Genomic DNA, 17,021 nt, shown 5'->3' with positions numbered 1-17,021 from the left:
AAGACTAGGGTAGCATTTGATACAACAATAAAATACAATTTCACGCAAATAGTTCTTAATAAATTAACTCCATTTAGATATACCTCTTGATATTCAATGTAACTTCTTCAGGAACCTTGTGTGATTTTGGACGCACACGGACGCGCTTCAATGAAACAAAATTGTTTCGGATGAGGAAGTATTTTCAGCCAAGATACACCATAGCATAGACATATATCTGTCTATGCACCATAGTGGAACCGAGTGGAACAGAACTCCGTGAAGCTAGCAACAATTGGACTTTCTGTATATAAATTCCGGTCAAAACTTCCGGTGAGTTTCTATCAAAATACAAGCACAGAATTAACGTTAATAGCGTTAATTAGTCCCGAAGAATAACATTACAGTAACCACTGTTTCTGAGGTTTGATAAAGACTTACCTTTTTGTAAAAGCATTTCAGATACAATTTGTATACAATCGCTAGCTACTCGCTAGCTTCTATCTTGCTATTGACTGGTTTAAATTACTAGCTACTTCCTTGCTATTTGGCTGGTTTAAATTAAGCCTGGGATATTACTTTGTATGTATATTTTTTTAATTATGCAATAATTTCTTTGAAATCACGATCCCAGTGTAGCCTGGCCATGCATTGCTATACACTGTCAGTTCAGTACAGGCTCATTTGCATTAAAGATTACTGCCAAAACTAAAAACGGTTACCAAATGAAAGGGAGTATACATTTATTCTACAGACCCATGCCTATAACATTATGCAATCATTTCTGTGAAATCATGTTCCTAGCAATTGTTGCTGGTGTTTACAAATACAAATACAAATACAAATACAAATCTACAAAGACAAGTCTACAAATCGACAGATCTACAAAGACCTGTGTTGCAATGAATACTATAGCCCAAAGTTATTAGATAAACTATTAGATTACTTTGTCCCTGTAATTCCAGTGCAATTTAATGAAGCATATTTGAATAAAAAGAACAAACTAAATGTAATTCCCCATCTTCTTGATGAGACAACATCACTATGTGAAGCCAGTTTTAAAAACACAAAAGTCCTTTTTTTCAACAATGAAAAATACAGAATAAATGCATAAATTATATAAATGTGTATATGTATATAGGTTAGAGAGAGATAACTTTGTGATAAAGTAAGATTGAGTGTTCTAAAAGAGAAAAGAAAATAATTGCATAATCTTGAAGATATGGGTCTGTAGAGTAAATGTATACCCCCTTTCATTTGGTAACATTTTTTAGTTTTGGCAGTATATAGAAATGCATGGCTGGGCTACAATTAAACACCAGCAACAATTGCTGGGAACGTGGTTTTCCAGAAAGGACTGCGTAGTGTATGGGTTTAAATATGAGTATATAATGTGTAATTATATCCAACTGTATTAGTTACAAGAAGAAAAACGACAAATTCGCATGAAATTATTGCATTTACCGAGCTTTTAGTTTGAAATCTTCTAACCGGAAGTCTCCAATTGCAGCCAGCAACATTTGCCAGCTTCACGGAGCTCTGTAAGCTACCATACTGGCTAGACTACTACCGTTTAGAATATTTGGGTTGAAAGTTGATGAAACTGCAATTCTCAAGTACAATTTAAAAAATCTATAAGGAAGTTAACAAGGATTCCCCCTAAATTCTTCTGTCCTCTTCTGTTTCGACATTGTAGCTTGTTAGCTAGCTAAAGTGTCGTTCACACATGGAGCTGCCATGAATTTCTTAGATACCGGTAAGGAAATAAAGTCAGAAACGTCAGCTATTCAAGAACTCTGCAGTCGAAAACCCCGGGTTAGCGGACTTGCTTGCTAGCCAGGTACATTTATTTATTATTATTTTAATTTTTAAAATATCTAGCTTGCGCATTATTCTCTTGCACGTTTTAACGTTATGCAAAAGTGTTTATAACGTTATAGGCTATGTGCTCCTTCACTCTCAGATGACAGTATGCTTCCGGGCTAGTTCAATGATTTGGCCTATGTGTTTACTAAAAGTGACTGGCTTGCAGCCTACACAGCTATCCTTTAATGCATATGCACAGACTGATGCGACTGTTCAAACATTAGAAATTACTCTGTACTTTTTTACACTGAATTTTACTGCGCAGTAACAGTTCATATACAGTGTGTCAAACATAACGTCTAATTGCAAGCGTATGTAATTATAACTACATTAATAACAACCCCTTTTTTGTTAATGAAACTGTTGAGGTAACAATATAGCACTCCGACATGCAGAACAAGGCTGTTGCTCTCATTAAATATATTTTGTAAAGCTTTTGGCGGTGAGGACACTCTGGAGGTTTAGTGTTATTGGCACAATACGCATTCAGTAAAAGAGGAACTAGCTGATTCTAACAAGGACCCCTGTCAATGTTTCATTGTTTTCTTGCCAGTGAAATTATGACTGGTTTAGTGGCAATATGAGAGTTTCTACACAAATTTTAAGTGACTGGGATAAATGCATTACCAGCAGTTGGTTGTAACAGATCACTTTGACGGTACTCCTCCTCCCTTCATTGCCAGCCTTCTGCAGGAATTGGCCTTATGCCATGCTTCCCTGGATTCGAATCAGCTGCTCGAAGTAAACTGTGTGTTTTATCTTTTGGAAGCGGTCAGTATCCCAGAGAAATCTTGTCTTGTGCACAGGGGAAATGACAGAATTGAGACACTCGAAGGAAGAAACATGCATAGAATCCGAGGTGAATATTCTGAAAGAGAAAGACCAGGACCAGGACCAGGAGCAGGAGCAGGAAGGTGGTACTGCAGCTGCTCAAACTCATGAGCATGAAAACACAGGTAATTACGATCAACAATACTGCATACCGTATATGGCATTTATATCTATGCATATGCTTTTTCCCCCCAGCAACTGACCTTTCTGCTTCAGCATTTTGCATTAATCTTGTCATTGGGACATGCATGTGACCTCACATTACCCCAGAGCATGTAGGGACTGAGCAGTTCTCTCAGATGATCAGATTATAATACATTCAAAGATTCACAAGTGAGCAGCAGGTTAAAAAAAATTATTATGCTATAAACCAATTATCAGTGTATTGTGCTTCTCCCTGGCAAGTTAGTGGTTAAAACAACAGTGGCAAGATGGTGAGTTTTATAGGAAAGATATTATTAAGCAATGTGCTCACATGATCCTGAGAGATTTTAATTTTAATGTTTCACATACAGACAAGTAATCTTTAATGCTGTTTTTGTCCTGAGGAGTGAATATGTAGGGCACTTTTTTAAAAGATTTTGCTGGATCTGAATGAAGAGAGTGGTTAAATACATTGGCTGGTCCACCTTTTCCTCTTAGCAGGAGATGGCAGCACTGAGGGACAGGAGTGTCCAGAAAATGGGGGTTCAGACACTGCTGGTGACTCGAAGGATAAGGAGACGGAAGACTCCGTGAAACAGTCCCCAGTCAAAAGACCCCGTAAATCTGATAAATGTGAGTATAAATAGCCTTTTGTGGTTTTAATTGGGTCGTAAAGGTTGCACTATATAGGCGCACATTTGGTGGTATCGCTGATTCACACCTGATTCAGTGATTTAAAGGCAGCGTTACCATTTTGTACCCCTCTAATCAATGACCTTCTCAGTTTATCACACATACACTTTATGTGCAGAGAAACCAGAGAACTGCATCACAATGGTAATGTTGTAATGGTAACGCGATGCGTTGTGCGATTCGTCCTCCTGCCGCCTGCAGCTCTCCTGTTCCAGCAGTTGGTGAAGCTGTTTTTTGGTTGCCTGGCAGCCGTGACGTGTGGCATGATGTACGCCGTGTACCTCTCCACCTACCACGAGAGGAAGTTCTGGTTCTCCAGCAGGCAGGTGAGTTTTTTTCGGCAGTCCGGTTCCAGATGACGCCGCGATGTTTGCCCCGTGAGATTTCAGCATCGCGCTGTTTCCTGTTCCATGTACTCCTCTGGGTGCGCTTTGAACCGAGCTCGGCACGGTGTCTTGGCTCTTAAAACCACTCCCACCGTATAGTTTAGTCTTAGCCCTGAGCGTGAGACTGTGGCACACTGGGTATGTAGATGGTAAATGGGAAATGGACTGCATTTATATAGCGCTTTTATCCAAGGCGCTTTACAATTGATGCCTCGCATTCACCAGAGCAGTTAGGGGTTAGGTGTCTTGCTCAGGGGCACTACGACACACCCAGGGCGGGGATCGAACTGGCAACCCTCCGACTGCCAGACAACCGCTCTTACCTCCTGAGCTATGTCGCCCCATGTGTAGATGTGTAAATGTCACTGTGGTCAGGGAGCGCATTGAGATGAGGATGGGGCGGGGTGTCTCTGTCTGTCTCCAGCCTGGTCCTGCAGGCCAGCGTGTCCCAACCTGATTCCTTCCACGACACACTTCCCAAATGTACAGAATCTCATCACACACCGCTCTCAAAGGCATAAAAAATAAACATCCTGCAGCCCCCCATCCCACACACACACACACACACGCATGCATGCGCACACACTCACGCACACGTACACATGCATTTTAATGACATTTATTTAGGCTTTTATGAATGGGATTTCTTCATTTCAGTTTTAAACATTAATTTCCCACAGCACACCGGTTGGGACACGCTGATGTAGGCCATAGCCCCTTCCGCTCTGAGTAAATCTGTTGTGTTCCATCAGGAGTTGGAACGGGAAATCACCTTCCTGGGTGGCAGCGGCCTCTACTACTACTACTACAAGCACATGCTGGCCGTACCTTCCTTCGAGAGAGGTAACTCGGCAGGAGTTTTTTCTTATTAAATGCAACAGGAGGGAAGGAAGAGCATGTTATTTCAGTCTGTTGACACACTTTTTTCCATGGCTTGGTTTTTATTGTTGCTGTGTGTCAGGGATGCAGGAGCTGATGCAGGATAACAGGACCGTCTCGGCTCAGACCATCAACGCGGTGGAGCAGCTGTTCCTTTACCCTGAGCTGGTCACCAGCTTCCTGTACAGAGTTACGGGGAGCCAGGTCAGTCGCTGCTGCTTACATTCACAGACCCGCACCAGAGTTACAGGGAGCCAGGTCAGTCACTGCTGCTTACATTCACAGACCCGCACCAGAGTTACAGGGAGCCAGGTCAGTCACTGCTGCTTACATTCACAGACCTGCACCAGAGTTACAGGGAGCCAGGTCAGTCACTGCTGCTTACATTCAGAGACCCGCACCAGAGTTACAGGGAGCCAGGTCAGTCACTGCTGCTTACATTCACAGACCTGCACCAGAGTTACAGGGAGCCAGGTCAGTCACTGCTGCCTACATTCAGAGACCTGCACCAGAGTTACAGGGAGCCAGGTCAGTCACTGCTGCTTACATTCAGAGACCCGCACCAGAGTTACAGGGAGCCAGGTCAGTCACTGCTGCTTACATTCACAGACCTGCGCCAGAGTTACAGGGAGCCAGGTCAGTCACTGCTGCCTACATTCAGAGACCTGCACCAGAGTTACAGGGAGCCAGGTCAGTCACTGCTGCTTACATTCACAGACCTGCGCCAGAGTTACAGGGAGCCAGGTCAGTCACTGCTGCCTACATTCAGAGACCTGCACCAGAGTTACAGGGAGCCAGGTCAGTCACTGCTGCTTACATTCAGAGACCTGCACCAGAGTTACAGGGAGCCAGGTCAGTCACTGCTGCTTACATTCAGAGACCTGCACCAGAGTTACAGGGAGCCAGGTCAGTCACTGCTGCTTACATTCAGAGACCTGCACCAGAGTTACAGGGAGCCAGGTCAGTGACTGCTGCCTACATTCAGAGACCTGCACCAGAGTTACAGGGAGCCAGGTCAGTCACTGCTGCTTACATTCAGAGACCTGCACCAGAGTTACAGGGAGCCAGGTCAGTCACTGCTGCTTACATTCAGAGACCTGCACCAGAGTTACAGGGAGCCAGGTCAGTCACTGCTGCTTACATTCAGAGACCTGCACCAGATTTACAGGGAGCCAGGTCAGTGACTGCTGCCTACATTCACAGACCCGTACCAGGACCTGCACACAGGAGTGTTCTAAGAGGGCTAGAGATCATATACAGCTGCTGTGGTTTTTGCACACCGGGACATGGACGGAACACTACTTGTCTGGGGGATGGGGAGGAGTCTGCGAAATTAAAGCATGCTTTTTTGTGCACAGAAATTCCAATTCCTTCATCTTCTATTTCATGTCATATTCTGAATATCAAAGTTCAGTATGGTGGGGGTGGGGGGGGGTACACAATGCCTTATCTGTGCATTTCCTTATATGGTATTTGGCTTTGGATACCCCATTCGTTTGTATTACTGCCTTCTTCTCGCAGTCAGAAAATGTGCGCTTCGTGTAAGAGCGCGCTCTGCGTGCGTCGCCGGTCGGGCCCTCCGTGACGCTGATCTCGCCCTCCGTGACGCTGATCTCGCCCTCCGTGTCGCTGATCTCGTCCTCCGTGACGCTGATCTCGCCCTCCGTGTCGCAGGACGTGATCGAGCCGGTGTACTTCTACATCGGCGTGGTGTTCGGCCTGCAGGCCGTGTACGTGACGGCGCTCTTCGTGTCCAGCTGGGTGATGAGCGGCACCTGGGTGGCGGGGATGCTGGCGGTGGCGTGGTACATCATCAACAGGTGAGCCGGAGCAGCCGCCCAGCCAGCTGCCTTTCCCTCAGCCATCTTGCGCAGCGTTTCAGGAGAGTCACCGTCCGTCCCATTGCACCATCGTCTCATGGTGGATGGGCACGGCAGTGGAGTAAAATGGAACGGAATAAAATGCAATACAAATGTTTTGTGTATGTGCAAGTATGTGAACTTCTTCAAAAATATAAATGTATTTCACAGCAGGGTATAAAATATATATATATATAATGCAGATTCTGAAAGTACAAAATGTCATATTTGCCCATACATTGTGAAGCGTTGGAGTTTTTTGATAATCTGTTTTGTTCCACTGTGTGTTCATTTTTGAGAGTTCTTTCTTCCTGAAGGTAGCACTTTTTATTATTTGTGTTTTGTGTTCCTCCAGGCCGGACACGACCAAAGTGGACTACGCCATCCCTCTGAGAGATAACTGGGCTCTGCCGTACTTCTCCTGCCAGGTGCTGGCCTTAACCGGATTCCTCCGGAACCGCAACAGCTCTGCAACAGAGGTGGGATTTCAGTCAGATTCAAACGTGCTACATAAAACCTGCTACGTATTACTGACGACAGCTGTGGTTCAGCTACTAGACAAGGTATTACAGACGACAGCTGTGGTTCAGCTACTAGACAACATATTACAGACGACAGCTGTGGTTCAGCTACTAGACAAGATATTACAGACAACAGCTGTGGTTCAGCTACTAGACAACATATTACAGACAACAGCTGTGGTTCAGCTACTAGACAACATATTACAGACAACAGCTGTGGTTCAGCTACTAGACAACATACTACAGACAACAGCTGTGGTTCAGCCACTAGACAACATATTACAGACAACAGCTGTGGTTCAGCCACTAGACTGAGTTTTTAATTATGTAACGTACATAAGGAGTGATAGGGAAAGCCTACCATTGAAAAATAGTATGTAGTAATTTGGGGTTTCTGCACGTACTGTATGTCAGTCCCACAAATTCAGAAGAAAAATATTATGAATTGCATTGATTTAAAAGTTGTTTTAAAAGCTGTAAAGTCATATAGTATTTGCAAAGAACTGTGATAGGCAAACAAATATTTTAATTGCTTAAATTGTTGTTGACATTATTTATTTGCTTAGCAAATACCCTTACCTGTATAAATAACAAAATTTTATACTAAGATTACGCCATTGAGTCTTCAGTTCAATGGTACAATAAGCAGTATTTTAACCAGGATTTGAACTTGCATCCTTCTGGTTACAGGATAAGTTCATTACCCAGTGTGGCCACTGCTATTCGTAATCACAGGGAGTACACATATGTCTGTGGACTCTCCACAGGCTTCGGTCCAGTCACTATGTGTTTTATACGTACGGTGTGTGTGCACATAGTTGAGGTGTCCTTGTGTTGCAGATGTTCTGCTATCTCCTGATGGGAGCTTCCACCTTCACCTTCATCCTGATGTGGGAGTACAGTCACTACGTGCTCTTCGTCCAAGGCCTGGCCCTCTTCTTCCTCGACTGCTTCGACCTCGTACAGCCTCGCAAGGTGCTTCACAGGAGAGGCAGCCCTTAGTGCACACGCCGTCTTACGTGTCCTGATATCATTACACTGAATTACCTTTAGACGCAGACATCTTTTCTGTGTGGAATCATTTCTTTTTACGCAACGCATGTCCTCACACAGTTCTGAACAGAAACGCCGTCTCCTACTTTAAGCCTGTGTCAACTCCTGAAACTGTAACATAAAAATTGTATGACTCCAGGGTAAACTTTTCTGTGGAAGAAATTCTTTGTATGTTATGCAGCATATTCCACAGCATTAGCGGTCCCTATTATGTTAGAGGAATCATCACAATTTGTCATCTAATGTATTAAATACATCTCAGCTAATCAAGCTCCAGTTGCAGAAAGCATAAAGCTTCACTTATGAAAAATGGCTCTCCTCCTGTGCTCTCCAGATGGCGGACATTCACAAGGTGTACCTGTGCTCAGTGGTCCTGGCCTATGTGCTGCAGTTCCAGAACCCCAGCCTGCTCAGTTCCCCTCTCCTCAGCCTCCTCGCCGGCTCCACGGTCGCCAGGTACCTGCAGGTAGAGCCAACTCCCTTCCTACAGCCTGAGAGCTGCTAACGAAAGTCCTTGAGGCCAAGCCGAGAGCGCGGACATCCTCATGAGCCAAAATGTCCGCCCTCCCCTTTCTTTCAGCACAACATGAAGATGGGCTCCCTGGTGGCCAGGCTGATGAAGATCCTGCTGCATTTCTACTTGGTCTTCACTATCGGGATCACCTTCAGCTATGTGGTGAAGGTAAGGGTCACCCCTCCACTATTAGGTTCAGCGAGCATGCACATTATACGTTTCATGTGCTTTTACTGAAATGATGTATAGGTATTTAGAAATGATTACCAGCACTTTTCCGTGTAATTCTTTTGTGCTGTATTATTTTAACTGTATAAAGTACTGTGTTGTGATGTTTTCATTTTTATTATGTATGCCATTGCATTTCACATTTTAATTTCCTGTTGTGTATTTGCTTTTTATCTTCAGAAAATCATGCCTGTCAATGAAAGCGACCACATGCTAAAATTCCTTGAAGTTAAATTTGGACTGAACACAACAACGTGAGTCTCTGCAACATTCCTTTGCACATGTTATACAACTCAGCCTGAAACATTGACTTTTTGAAGAATGCTTGTGAAAATATGCATATATAGAAGTTAGATGCCTGCGTTGTGGTGAAAATTTTTCAGTGATGTTGTTTGTACTGTAATTCTACCATGAGCCCTACAATGTTTGGGACAAAGACTCATTTTTTATTGATTTGGCTCTGTACTCTACTATTTTAGATGTGTAATCAAACACTTCATATGTGGTTAAAGTGCAGATTCTCAGCTTTTATCTAAAGTTATTTATACACTTTGGTTTCACAATATTAAAATTTGAGCACTCTTTATACAGTCCCCCCCATTTCAGGGCACCATATTGTTTGAGACATTTTTATGTTAATGAAAGCAGTCATGTTTAGTACTTTGTTACGCATCCTTTGCATGCAATGACTGCTTGAAGTCTGTGACTGATAGACATCGCCATGTGCTTAGTATCTTCCCTGGTGATGCTCTGCCAGGCCTTTACTGCAGCCATCTTCAGCTCCTGTTTGTTTCAGGGGCTAATTGCCTAACATTTTCTCTTCAAAATAAGAAACACATTCAATTGGATTCAGTTCGGGTGAATAACTTGTGAAGAATTTTCCAGTTTTTGGCTTTGAAATACTACTTCGTTGCAACTGTAACCTGGCCATCCTGTTTTTTCAGTGAACTACCAGTAGTTTGCATCTTGTAATGTAGCTTCTGTAGTTTTGTTTGTGAAGTCTTCTATGGGCAGTAGTCACTGACAAATCCACACCTGCCTCCTGAAGAATGTTTCTGATCTATAGGACAGGTGTTTGGGTTTTTCTTCATGATGGTGAGAATTCTTCGGTCATCAACTGTAGAGGTCTTCCTTGGCCTGCCAGGCCCTTTGCGATTACTGAGCTCACCAGTGCTCTCTTTCTTCTTAATGATGTTCCAAACAGTTGATTTTGGTTAGCCTAGCCTGACTGTTTATTTATTTATTTATCAGCCTCATAATGGCTTCCTTGACTTTCATTGGCACAACTCTGGTCCTCATGTTGACAAACGGCAATAACAGACTCCAAAGGCAACGAAAAGCCTGGAATCGAGACTAGACATCGAAAGCTCTCTTATACCTGCACTAAGGAAGTAAGTGAACACACCCGGCTCACCAGAAACACCTGTGATCTGTACCAAACATTACGGTGCCCTGAAATGGGTGGTCTATGTATAAAGCGTTCATTTAGGGTTTCCGTCGGTTTGTCGCAGAAGGGGTGAAATAACAGCGCTGTGTAAAGAGGGATGCTCGTATGAGCTGCGCTATGCCGTCCTATCCAGGGACTTTGTGCCAAACTTGCTGCTGTGCCAGGAGGGCTTCCAGTCCCCCGGCCAGGACTTCTTCCTGCGCCTGACGCAGGCCTCGGTGCTCCCCTTCTACCTGCTGGTGCTGCTGGTCTGCCTGCTGTCCACACTGCAGGCCATCTACAGGAGGCTCAGGTCAGCTCTGCGGTCAAGTGCAATTACGGTATTTTAGCTGTTAGGGCTGAGAAATTCTGAATCTGTTCTTCCTGTTCTTGTTTCTCATTGGCTGTGCCGTGGTGTGAATGGTTACGTCCCTGCCGATTGATTGATTGGACAGTGGGGAACCGATGAAGTCCAACATCAGGCTGGAAGATGGGCGAATAGGGGAGAAGCCAGAGGTCATCTACCACGTGTTTCACACGATGCTTTTTGGCATGCTGGCAATGGTGTTTGAGGGGTATGTTTAAAAAAAGTCCGTCTGGTGTGTTCTTTTTCATTTTAAAATTAAGTTTTATAAGTAAATCATTTATTAATATTAATATAAACAACTAAGTTTTAGAATACACAGATGGAACCCTGTCTTGGTCTTGTTTTGCAAACAGTTTCATGCTCATTGGCCCAGAATGATTCAGTGGGGTGCAATTTTGGCACTGAGGATAATTACTGGTCACCTTGATCAGCTTCTGAGCCAACTTCACTTTCTCCGTGTAAAACGATTTTCTTGTCATTATCAGTTAGATAATGCACAGCTCTTGAGCATTTCTTATGTATGTAGGCTTTAGTAGTGTGAAGCATACCTCATACGTTATGTATATTGAATCTGGTGTGATGTGATTGGATGTCCTCTCTCTCTGCTGCAGGATGAAGTACCTGTGGACGCCCTATGTTTGCATGTTCACGGCGTTCGGCGTGTGTTCCCCGGAGCTGTGGATGACCGTGTTCAAGTGGTTAAAGCTGAAGTCTGTTCATCCCGTGGTCCTGGTAAGACCTTTCTCATCACTGGACTTGAGATGGGAAAGATAAAGCCCTGTTATAAGGCACTGAACCACACATCCACAACTTGAGTTACAAACGCACTTCCCTAATCGTTATACTACACTGACACCCAGTCTAAAACCCAGACAGTTATGCACGTGTTTTGATTTTAGTCACCACAGGCATTTTCTCTTGCCTGATTGCTGCCTCTTTGTTTGACCCAACAGGCTCTTATTTTGAGTACGGCCGTTCCTACAATCATTGGATTCAGTTTGTGGAGGGAGGTGGGTTTTGCTTTATATTGTTAACTTCAAGTAACCTTGGGTCCTGTTCAAAGCATTGCGGCCTCTCGCTCTGATACATCTGATGAGAAAGATAATTTAAGTGCTGTGAGCTCTGTTCCTGCTTTGACATATCTGGAGATAATTTCATAGCCCTCTTCTTTTGATGCAGTATAACAGTGCAGTGAGCTCTACCCCTGCCCTGCTCTCACACACGCCCCAGCTGAAGCTGAAGAGCTCACTGCACTGTAAATGATCTTTTGATGCAGTATATCTGATGAAAAAGATCATTTACGGTGCAGTGAGCTCTACCCCTGCCCTGCTCTCACACCCACCCCAGCTGAAGAGCTCACTGCACTGTAAATGATCTTTTGATGCAGTATATCTGATGAAAAAGATCATTTACGGGGCAGTGAGCCCTACCCCTGCCCTGCCCTCACACATACCAGCTGACGGTGTGTCGGCTGCAAGCAGCAGGCGCTGCAGTGTGGACTCCGTGTCTCTGACGCTGACCTTTGCCCTTTGCCCTGACGTTTCCTCCCCCCGCAGTACTTCCCGCGTGTGATCGCAGAACTGACTGAGCTGCAGGAGTTCCACGACCCGGACACAGTAGAGCTGATGAACTGGATCAAGTAAGGAGATTTCCAGCCCTGCGTACACTGCCGAGTGTGATGCACTCATGTTTTTTCACCGTCATTCTTGCAGTGTCATTATAATCTTATTACAGGGGCTATGATATACAAGGGACATAATATAATTTTTTTTTTAAATAAGGTAAACATATCTATGCTGTCCAGTGCCTCAAACCAAGGGAACAGCAGTATTTCAACAGTGTGTCATTGGGACTACTGTGGCTGGTGTGACATAAAAATGGCAATAGACATCTGGGTGCTTTTAAAGAGAGTGCAGGACTGGAGAACAAACAGTTTTACAGACCAGAGCATGGCTAATGTGTTCATCAAAGATGATTAAATGTGTGTGTGTGTGTGTGTGTGTGTGTGTGTGTGAAACAGAGAGAGAGAGAGAGAGAAAGAGAACAAGAGAATGAGTTATTCTTCCATTATCTATCTATTTATCTATCTATATCTCTCTGTCTTTCTATCTCTTACTACCCTCTCCCTCTCTTTCTCCCTCTCTCTGTCTCTTTCTCTCTCACTCTATCTCCCTCTCCCTTTCTTTCTCTCTCTCTTGTACTCGCACTCATACCCCCTCCCTCCCCCTCTGAGGAGGCAGGCTCCAGTGATGGCAGTGTTTGCAGGCAGCCCCCAGCTGATGGGGGCAGTGAAGCTGTGTTCTGGCTGGACCGTGACCAGCCTGCCCCTCTACACTGACATCAACCTGCTGAGGAGGAGTGAGAATGTAAGTCTGTCATGTGGTGTGTCTCCTTGTTAACCCATCAGCCAGTCTTGCTGCATATGCCTAAGGACCGCATAGGGCCTCATCCATTTTAATCCCAGCGTAGTTCCTCAGGCCTCGCAATAGCGTTGCCTTGTTGAAACTGATATGTAAATGCGCATAACACTTACACGCGTTGCTGCTGATGTCGCACAGATTTACCAGGTCTATGCAATGAGGTCTGCGGAGGACATCTACAAGATCCTGACGTCGTACAAGGCCAGCTACGTGATCATCGAGGAGACGCTCTGTGGCGAAATGAGCCCCGTGAAGGGCTGTCGAATTAAGGACCTGCTGGACGTCTCCAACGGACACGTGAGTCCCACACCCGGACCAGCCAATGAGAGAACCCCGGCTGTGGATGACGCTAGAGAGCAAGGGGTGGGGAGGGGTTGGAGGAGGTTAAGAGCCAACGGGGGAGTCGATCCTCGGTGCCCTAGTCCACAAAGCGGAATCATTACCATGCTGCCAAAAGGCCGAGCCTCTTTATGAGGTGAAATCAAATGCTGCCGTTTATGCCTTTCTAGTGACATCACCCTTTGTCACCTTTTTATTATGCAGCAACACGAATCGCCATTTTTGGTCGAGGTGACCTTTTTGAAGGAAGGTCGCAAAAGGTCACCTTGACTGAATCGTTGGTTTGTGTTGCTGCGACAAAATTCAGCAGGGAGAATTCACATTCTTCTAAGGGGGCGACATAGCTCAGGAGGTAAGACCGATTGTCTGGCAGTCGGAGGGTTGCCGGTTCAAACCCCGCCCTGGGCGTGTCGAAGTGTCCTTGAGCAAGACACCTAATCCCTAACTGCTCTGGCGAATGAGAGGCATCAATTGTAAAGCGCTTTGAATAAAAGCGCTATATAAATGCAGTCCATTTACCATTTACCATTCTACTAGGAAAACCATTCATGCAGTTCTGGTTTGTGGATTTTTTTTTCACCCTCTTTGAATCAATGCAGAGATATCACCATTGGTGAACATCAAAATATGTTGTTGAACACACTGACGTAACATTTTCCACCTCAAATGAGGTAAGCCCAAAACGGAGTTACATCATGCAGGTAGAGCGCAGCATTATCTTGGTGTATGGCATTGACTGTGCATATGCTTGTGTTTGAATCCCTCCAAGGTGATGTATGAGAAAGGAGAGATGTATGCCTTTTCCAAGTACCGTCGGTTCTGCCACGAGATCAAGATGAACTATTCCCCCTACGTCAACTACTTCACCAGAGTCTTCTGGAACCGCTCGTACCACGTCTACAAAGTCAACTCAGTCATCTCCTTCCAGTACTGAGAGCTCTGCAGGCCCAACTTCTCTGTTTCTGTACGAATAGAGACAGCTGTGGTATTATACTTCACAACTGATCTGAGAAACTTCTCTGGAACTTTGTTGAATGGGGCAGGGACACATTCTACAGAACAATTTGCTGTAACAAATATGGCAGAGTAGCTAGACTATTTGGTGTGCTTGTCAGTATTACAGAACGTTGGCTTGGGATCTGTACTGTAGGTAGTTAATGTTGCTAGTCAGACGGACGTGCTCTTCCACACTTTGCTGTGCCGTGTTCACGTGGCCTTGGCAGTAATAGCGTGTGAAGTCTGATGTATGTGTAAGGCGGTGTATGTTTAGGTGTGCGCTTGCACGTGGACTGGCGTGTGTTTGAGTGAGTGAGTGCATGAGACCCTTATTAAGGTTCTTCTTTGGTGTTAATGTCAGTGACCATGTTTGTGACCATGGAAAGGAGTCCCCTGCAGTGTAGTGTACGGTTGCCCTTATAACAGTGGTCTCCAACCCTGGTCCTGGAGAGCTACAGGGTCTGCTGGTTTTCATAGTGACTCTGCACTTCATGAATCAATCAGAGCAGTTGATTACACAGTTAACTCAACTCACCTGGTGTCTTGGGTCTCAATTGGGTGCTGATTTTAACCAGCAGACCCTGTAGCTCTCCAGGACCAGGGTTGGAGACCACTGCCTTAGCATCACCCAGGGAGGCAACCCTACCTTATCACTCAATGGTGACCTCTGTGGTTGATCTAGTGCCTGCAGTCATAGTGCAGTCCTCCAGCTCAATAGCTGTGAATCTTCGATGGGGATTACAGAGTGTGAAGAACCGTACTCACTTTTGAGCAGAAGTGTGGGGAAAAGGGATTGTGAGTGTGTCTGCCATTGATGCCAGTAGTCTGTTTGCATCAGGATCTAAGTCAAGTCAGTGCATTACCCCACAGTCATGAAATTAAGCAGGACTTCCATTTCTCCAAGGGGATAAAATTTAAATAAAACTGCATGCTTTCATTCACAGCATTAAAACAGACCGTTCTCTTCCTTCTGTTTCTGATGCTTTTACATTATATAGTCAATAAAAATCATGACAGGAGATATTAAGAATTCTTCACTGCTTAGTGCATCTTGGTCATTAGGGAGATGCTTTCTAACTGACACTTCAGGTTGCCTAGTGACCTGTCTAACATGTCATTCGTCAGTGCTTATCTTCTGGAAAAGGTATGAGAAAGTGATTCAGTGAATTCTGTCTGTCAATAGAGTTTCACTCCTCGTTATTGTAAAACCACATTTTGATACTGAAGACATGCAGTCAGTACATGCATGTTTATTTGCTGTTTATTTTTTATTTTTACATTGCACATGAGCTTAATGTGAATGGCCAGATAGATTGCGGTGCTACCTGGCTATCTGCTGTTTGATGTGGAAAGGCCAAATGAGGGCAAGCGGCGCTCACCTCAAAGCCTGATGGGTAGTGAAGGCTGGCCCAGAGTCTACCCATTGTATTATATGCAAGGGTTATTAGACTTTCATCTTCTTTATATTTACTCAAAAAAGGTGTATGTACTTTTCCTTACCGAAGGCTTTGGCTGCAGTGTTGGCCTACTCATGTGGTCTTTTGTTAAACCCCAGCCATCCTTAAGCATTGTTACTGTAATAGGTCTTGCATGATGTTGAGTATAAGGTCATGTAAAATGGAGCTCAAACAGCATTACTTTGTGCGGGACTGTCTCACTTGCCTTGATGTCCTACGTATGTTGCTGAGCTGTCATGTCACTGTACCGTGAAAGGCCTGCGTCTGTGAATGCCAGTTTTTTTTTTTTTTGTAGGCTGAAGTTGGAATTTGACCATTAAGTGTATTTTCAGATGATGGCAAAGAAACTGTCCATGAACCCTAATCTGCAATTAAATGCTTTATATTTTCTTAGTGCTTTTTGTGGGGGCTTAACTTACGACTGTGTGCTAAGTGCATAATTTAACTCTGAAATGTGATTGTTGTACATTTTTGAAATGTAAACACTGATGTGACCCTTATTCCTTTTTCCTCTCACTTTGGAATTCCCTATTAAATTTTCAGAGGGCTGTTACTTATTTTCACTCTGCAGTACAGTAGTTCACCTAGTAAACTGTGCAGTCATTGGAGAAAATGAGCCCCTCTTGTGTAATGAGACAGGGATTCTCTGCTGACTGTAGCCCACCCTCCCTGGACTATGCTATGGGCAATTACCCACCACCCTGCAGGACTACCTGTCATTGACCTTTTCATATCGTTACCCTATTCTTTATGACAACATGTACATTTCTGTTGAAGTTAAATGGTTTACACACACACACAAAATATTTTCTCTGAATGCTCACAATATTATTAATATACACTACATGGCCAACAGTATGTGGACACCTGACATCCAACATCTTATCCAAGATTATGGGAATTACTATGGAGTTTGTCCACCCTTTGCTGTTATAACAACCTCCACTCTTCTGGGAAGGCTTTATACTTGATGTTGGAGCATTGTTGCAGGGATTTACTTCCATTCATAGTGAACCTGCCAGACAAAGCAAAAGCACAGAAACGATTACAATGGATTAGAATC

At 44.3% G+C, this 17,021-nt stretch overlaps 1 protein-coding gene across 6 annotated transcripts; it reads left to right on the top strand.

Annotated features, from left to right (window-relative positions):
- Positions 1 to 289: 289 nt before the first annotated feature.
- LOC118234575 (probable C-mannosyltransferase DPY19L4) lies at positions 290 to 16,511 on the top strand. 6 transcript variants are annotated; one of them, XR_004766687.1, is made up of 21 exons: positions 1,484 to 1,735; positions 2,652 to 2,801; positions 3,319 to 3,453; positions 3,715 to 3,839; positions 4,652 to 4,742; positions 4,861 to 4,982; positions 6,453 to 6,598; positions 6,993 to 7,116; positions 7,999 to 8,133; positions 8,546 to 8,677; positions 8,792 to 8,893; positions 9,134 to 9,207; positions 10,534 to 10,692; positions 10,835 to 10,954; positions 11,358 to 11,478; positions 11,700 to 11,756; positions 12,303 to 12,385; positions 12,980 to 13,112; positions 13,305 to 13,463; positions 14,275 to 14,929; positions 15,089 to 16,511. XR_004766687.1 is itself a non-coding variant. In XM_035431199.1 (20 exons), exons 2-20 carry the CDS (start codon positions 2,657 to 2,659, stop codon positions 14,437 to 14,439), a joined length of 2,328 nt encoding a protein of 775 aa, XP_035287090.1. In that variant the 5' UTR covers positions 290 to 312; positions 2,652 to 2,656; the 3' UTR covers positions 14,440 to 16,511. The 6 variants fall into 6 exon arrangements, 5 of the variants coding, with proteins under 5 accessions (XP_035287090.1, XP_035287087.1, XP_035287086.1 ...); XM_035431199.1 differs by lacking the exon at positions 1,484 to 1,735 and adding an exon at positions 290 to 312 and having other exon boundaries at positions 14,275 to 16,511; XM_035431196.1 differs by having other exon boundaries at positions 3,322 to 3,453; positions 14,275 to 16,511.
- The last annotated feature ends 510 nt before the right edge of the window (positions 16,512 to 17,021 follow it).

The sequence above is a fragment of the Anguilla anguilla genome, chromosome 8 (assembly GCF_013347855.1).
Source record: "Anguilla anguilla isolate fAngAng1 chromosome 8, fAngAng1.pri, whole genome shotgun sequence".
In the NCBI taxonomy this organism is placed as follows: Eukaryota; Metazoa; Chordata; class Actinopteri; order Anguilliformes; family Anguillidae; genus Anguilla; species Anguilla anguilla.
This window is presented reverse-complemented; position numbering and strand designations above follow the sequence as displayed.

Coding starts and splice junctions, on each gene's coding strand:
- LOC118234575 (XM_035431194.1), top strand. Junction 6,599..6,992: donor GCGTGGTACATCATCAACAG/GTGAGCCGGAGC, acceptor GTGTTCCTCCAG/GCCGGACACGACCAAAGTGG. Junction 8,894..9,133: donor CCTTCAGCTATGTGGTGAAG/GTAAGGGTCACC, acceptor TTTTATCTTCAG/AAAATCATGCCTGTCAATGA.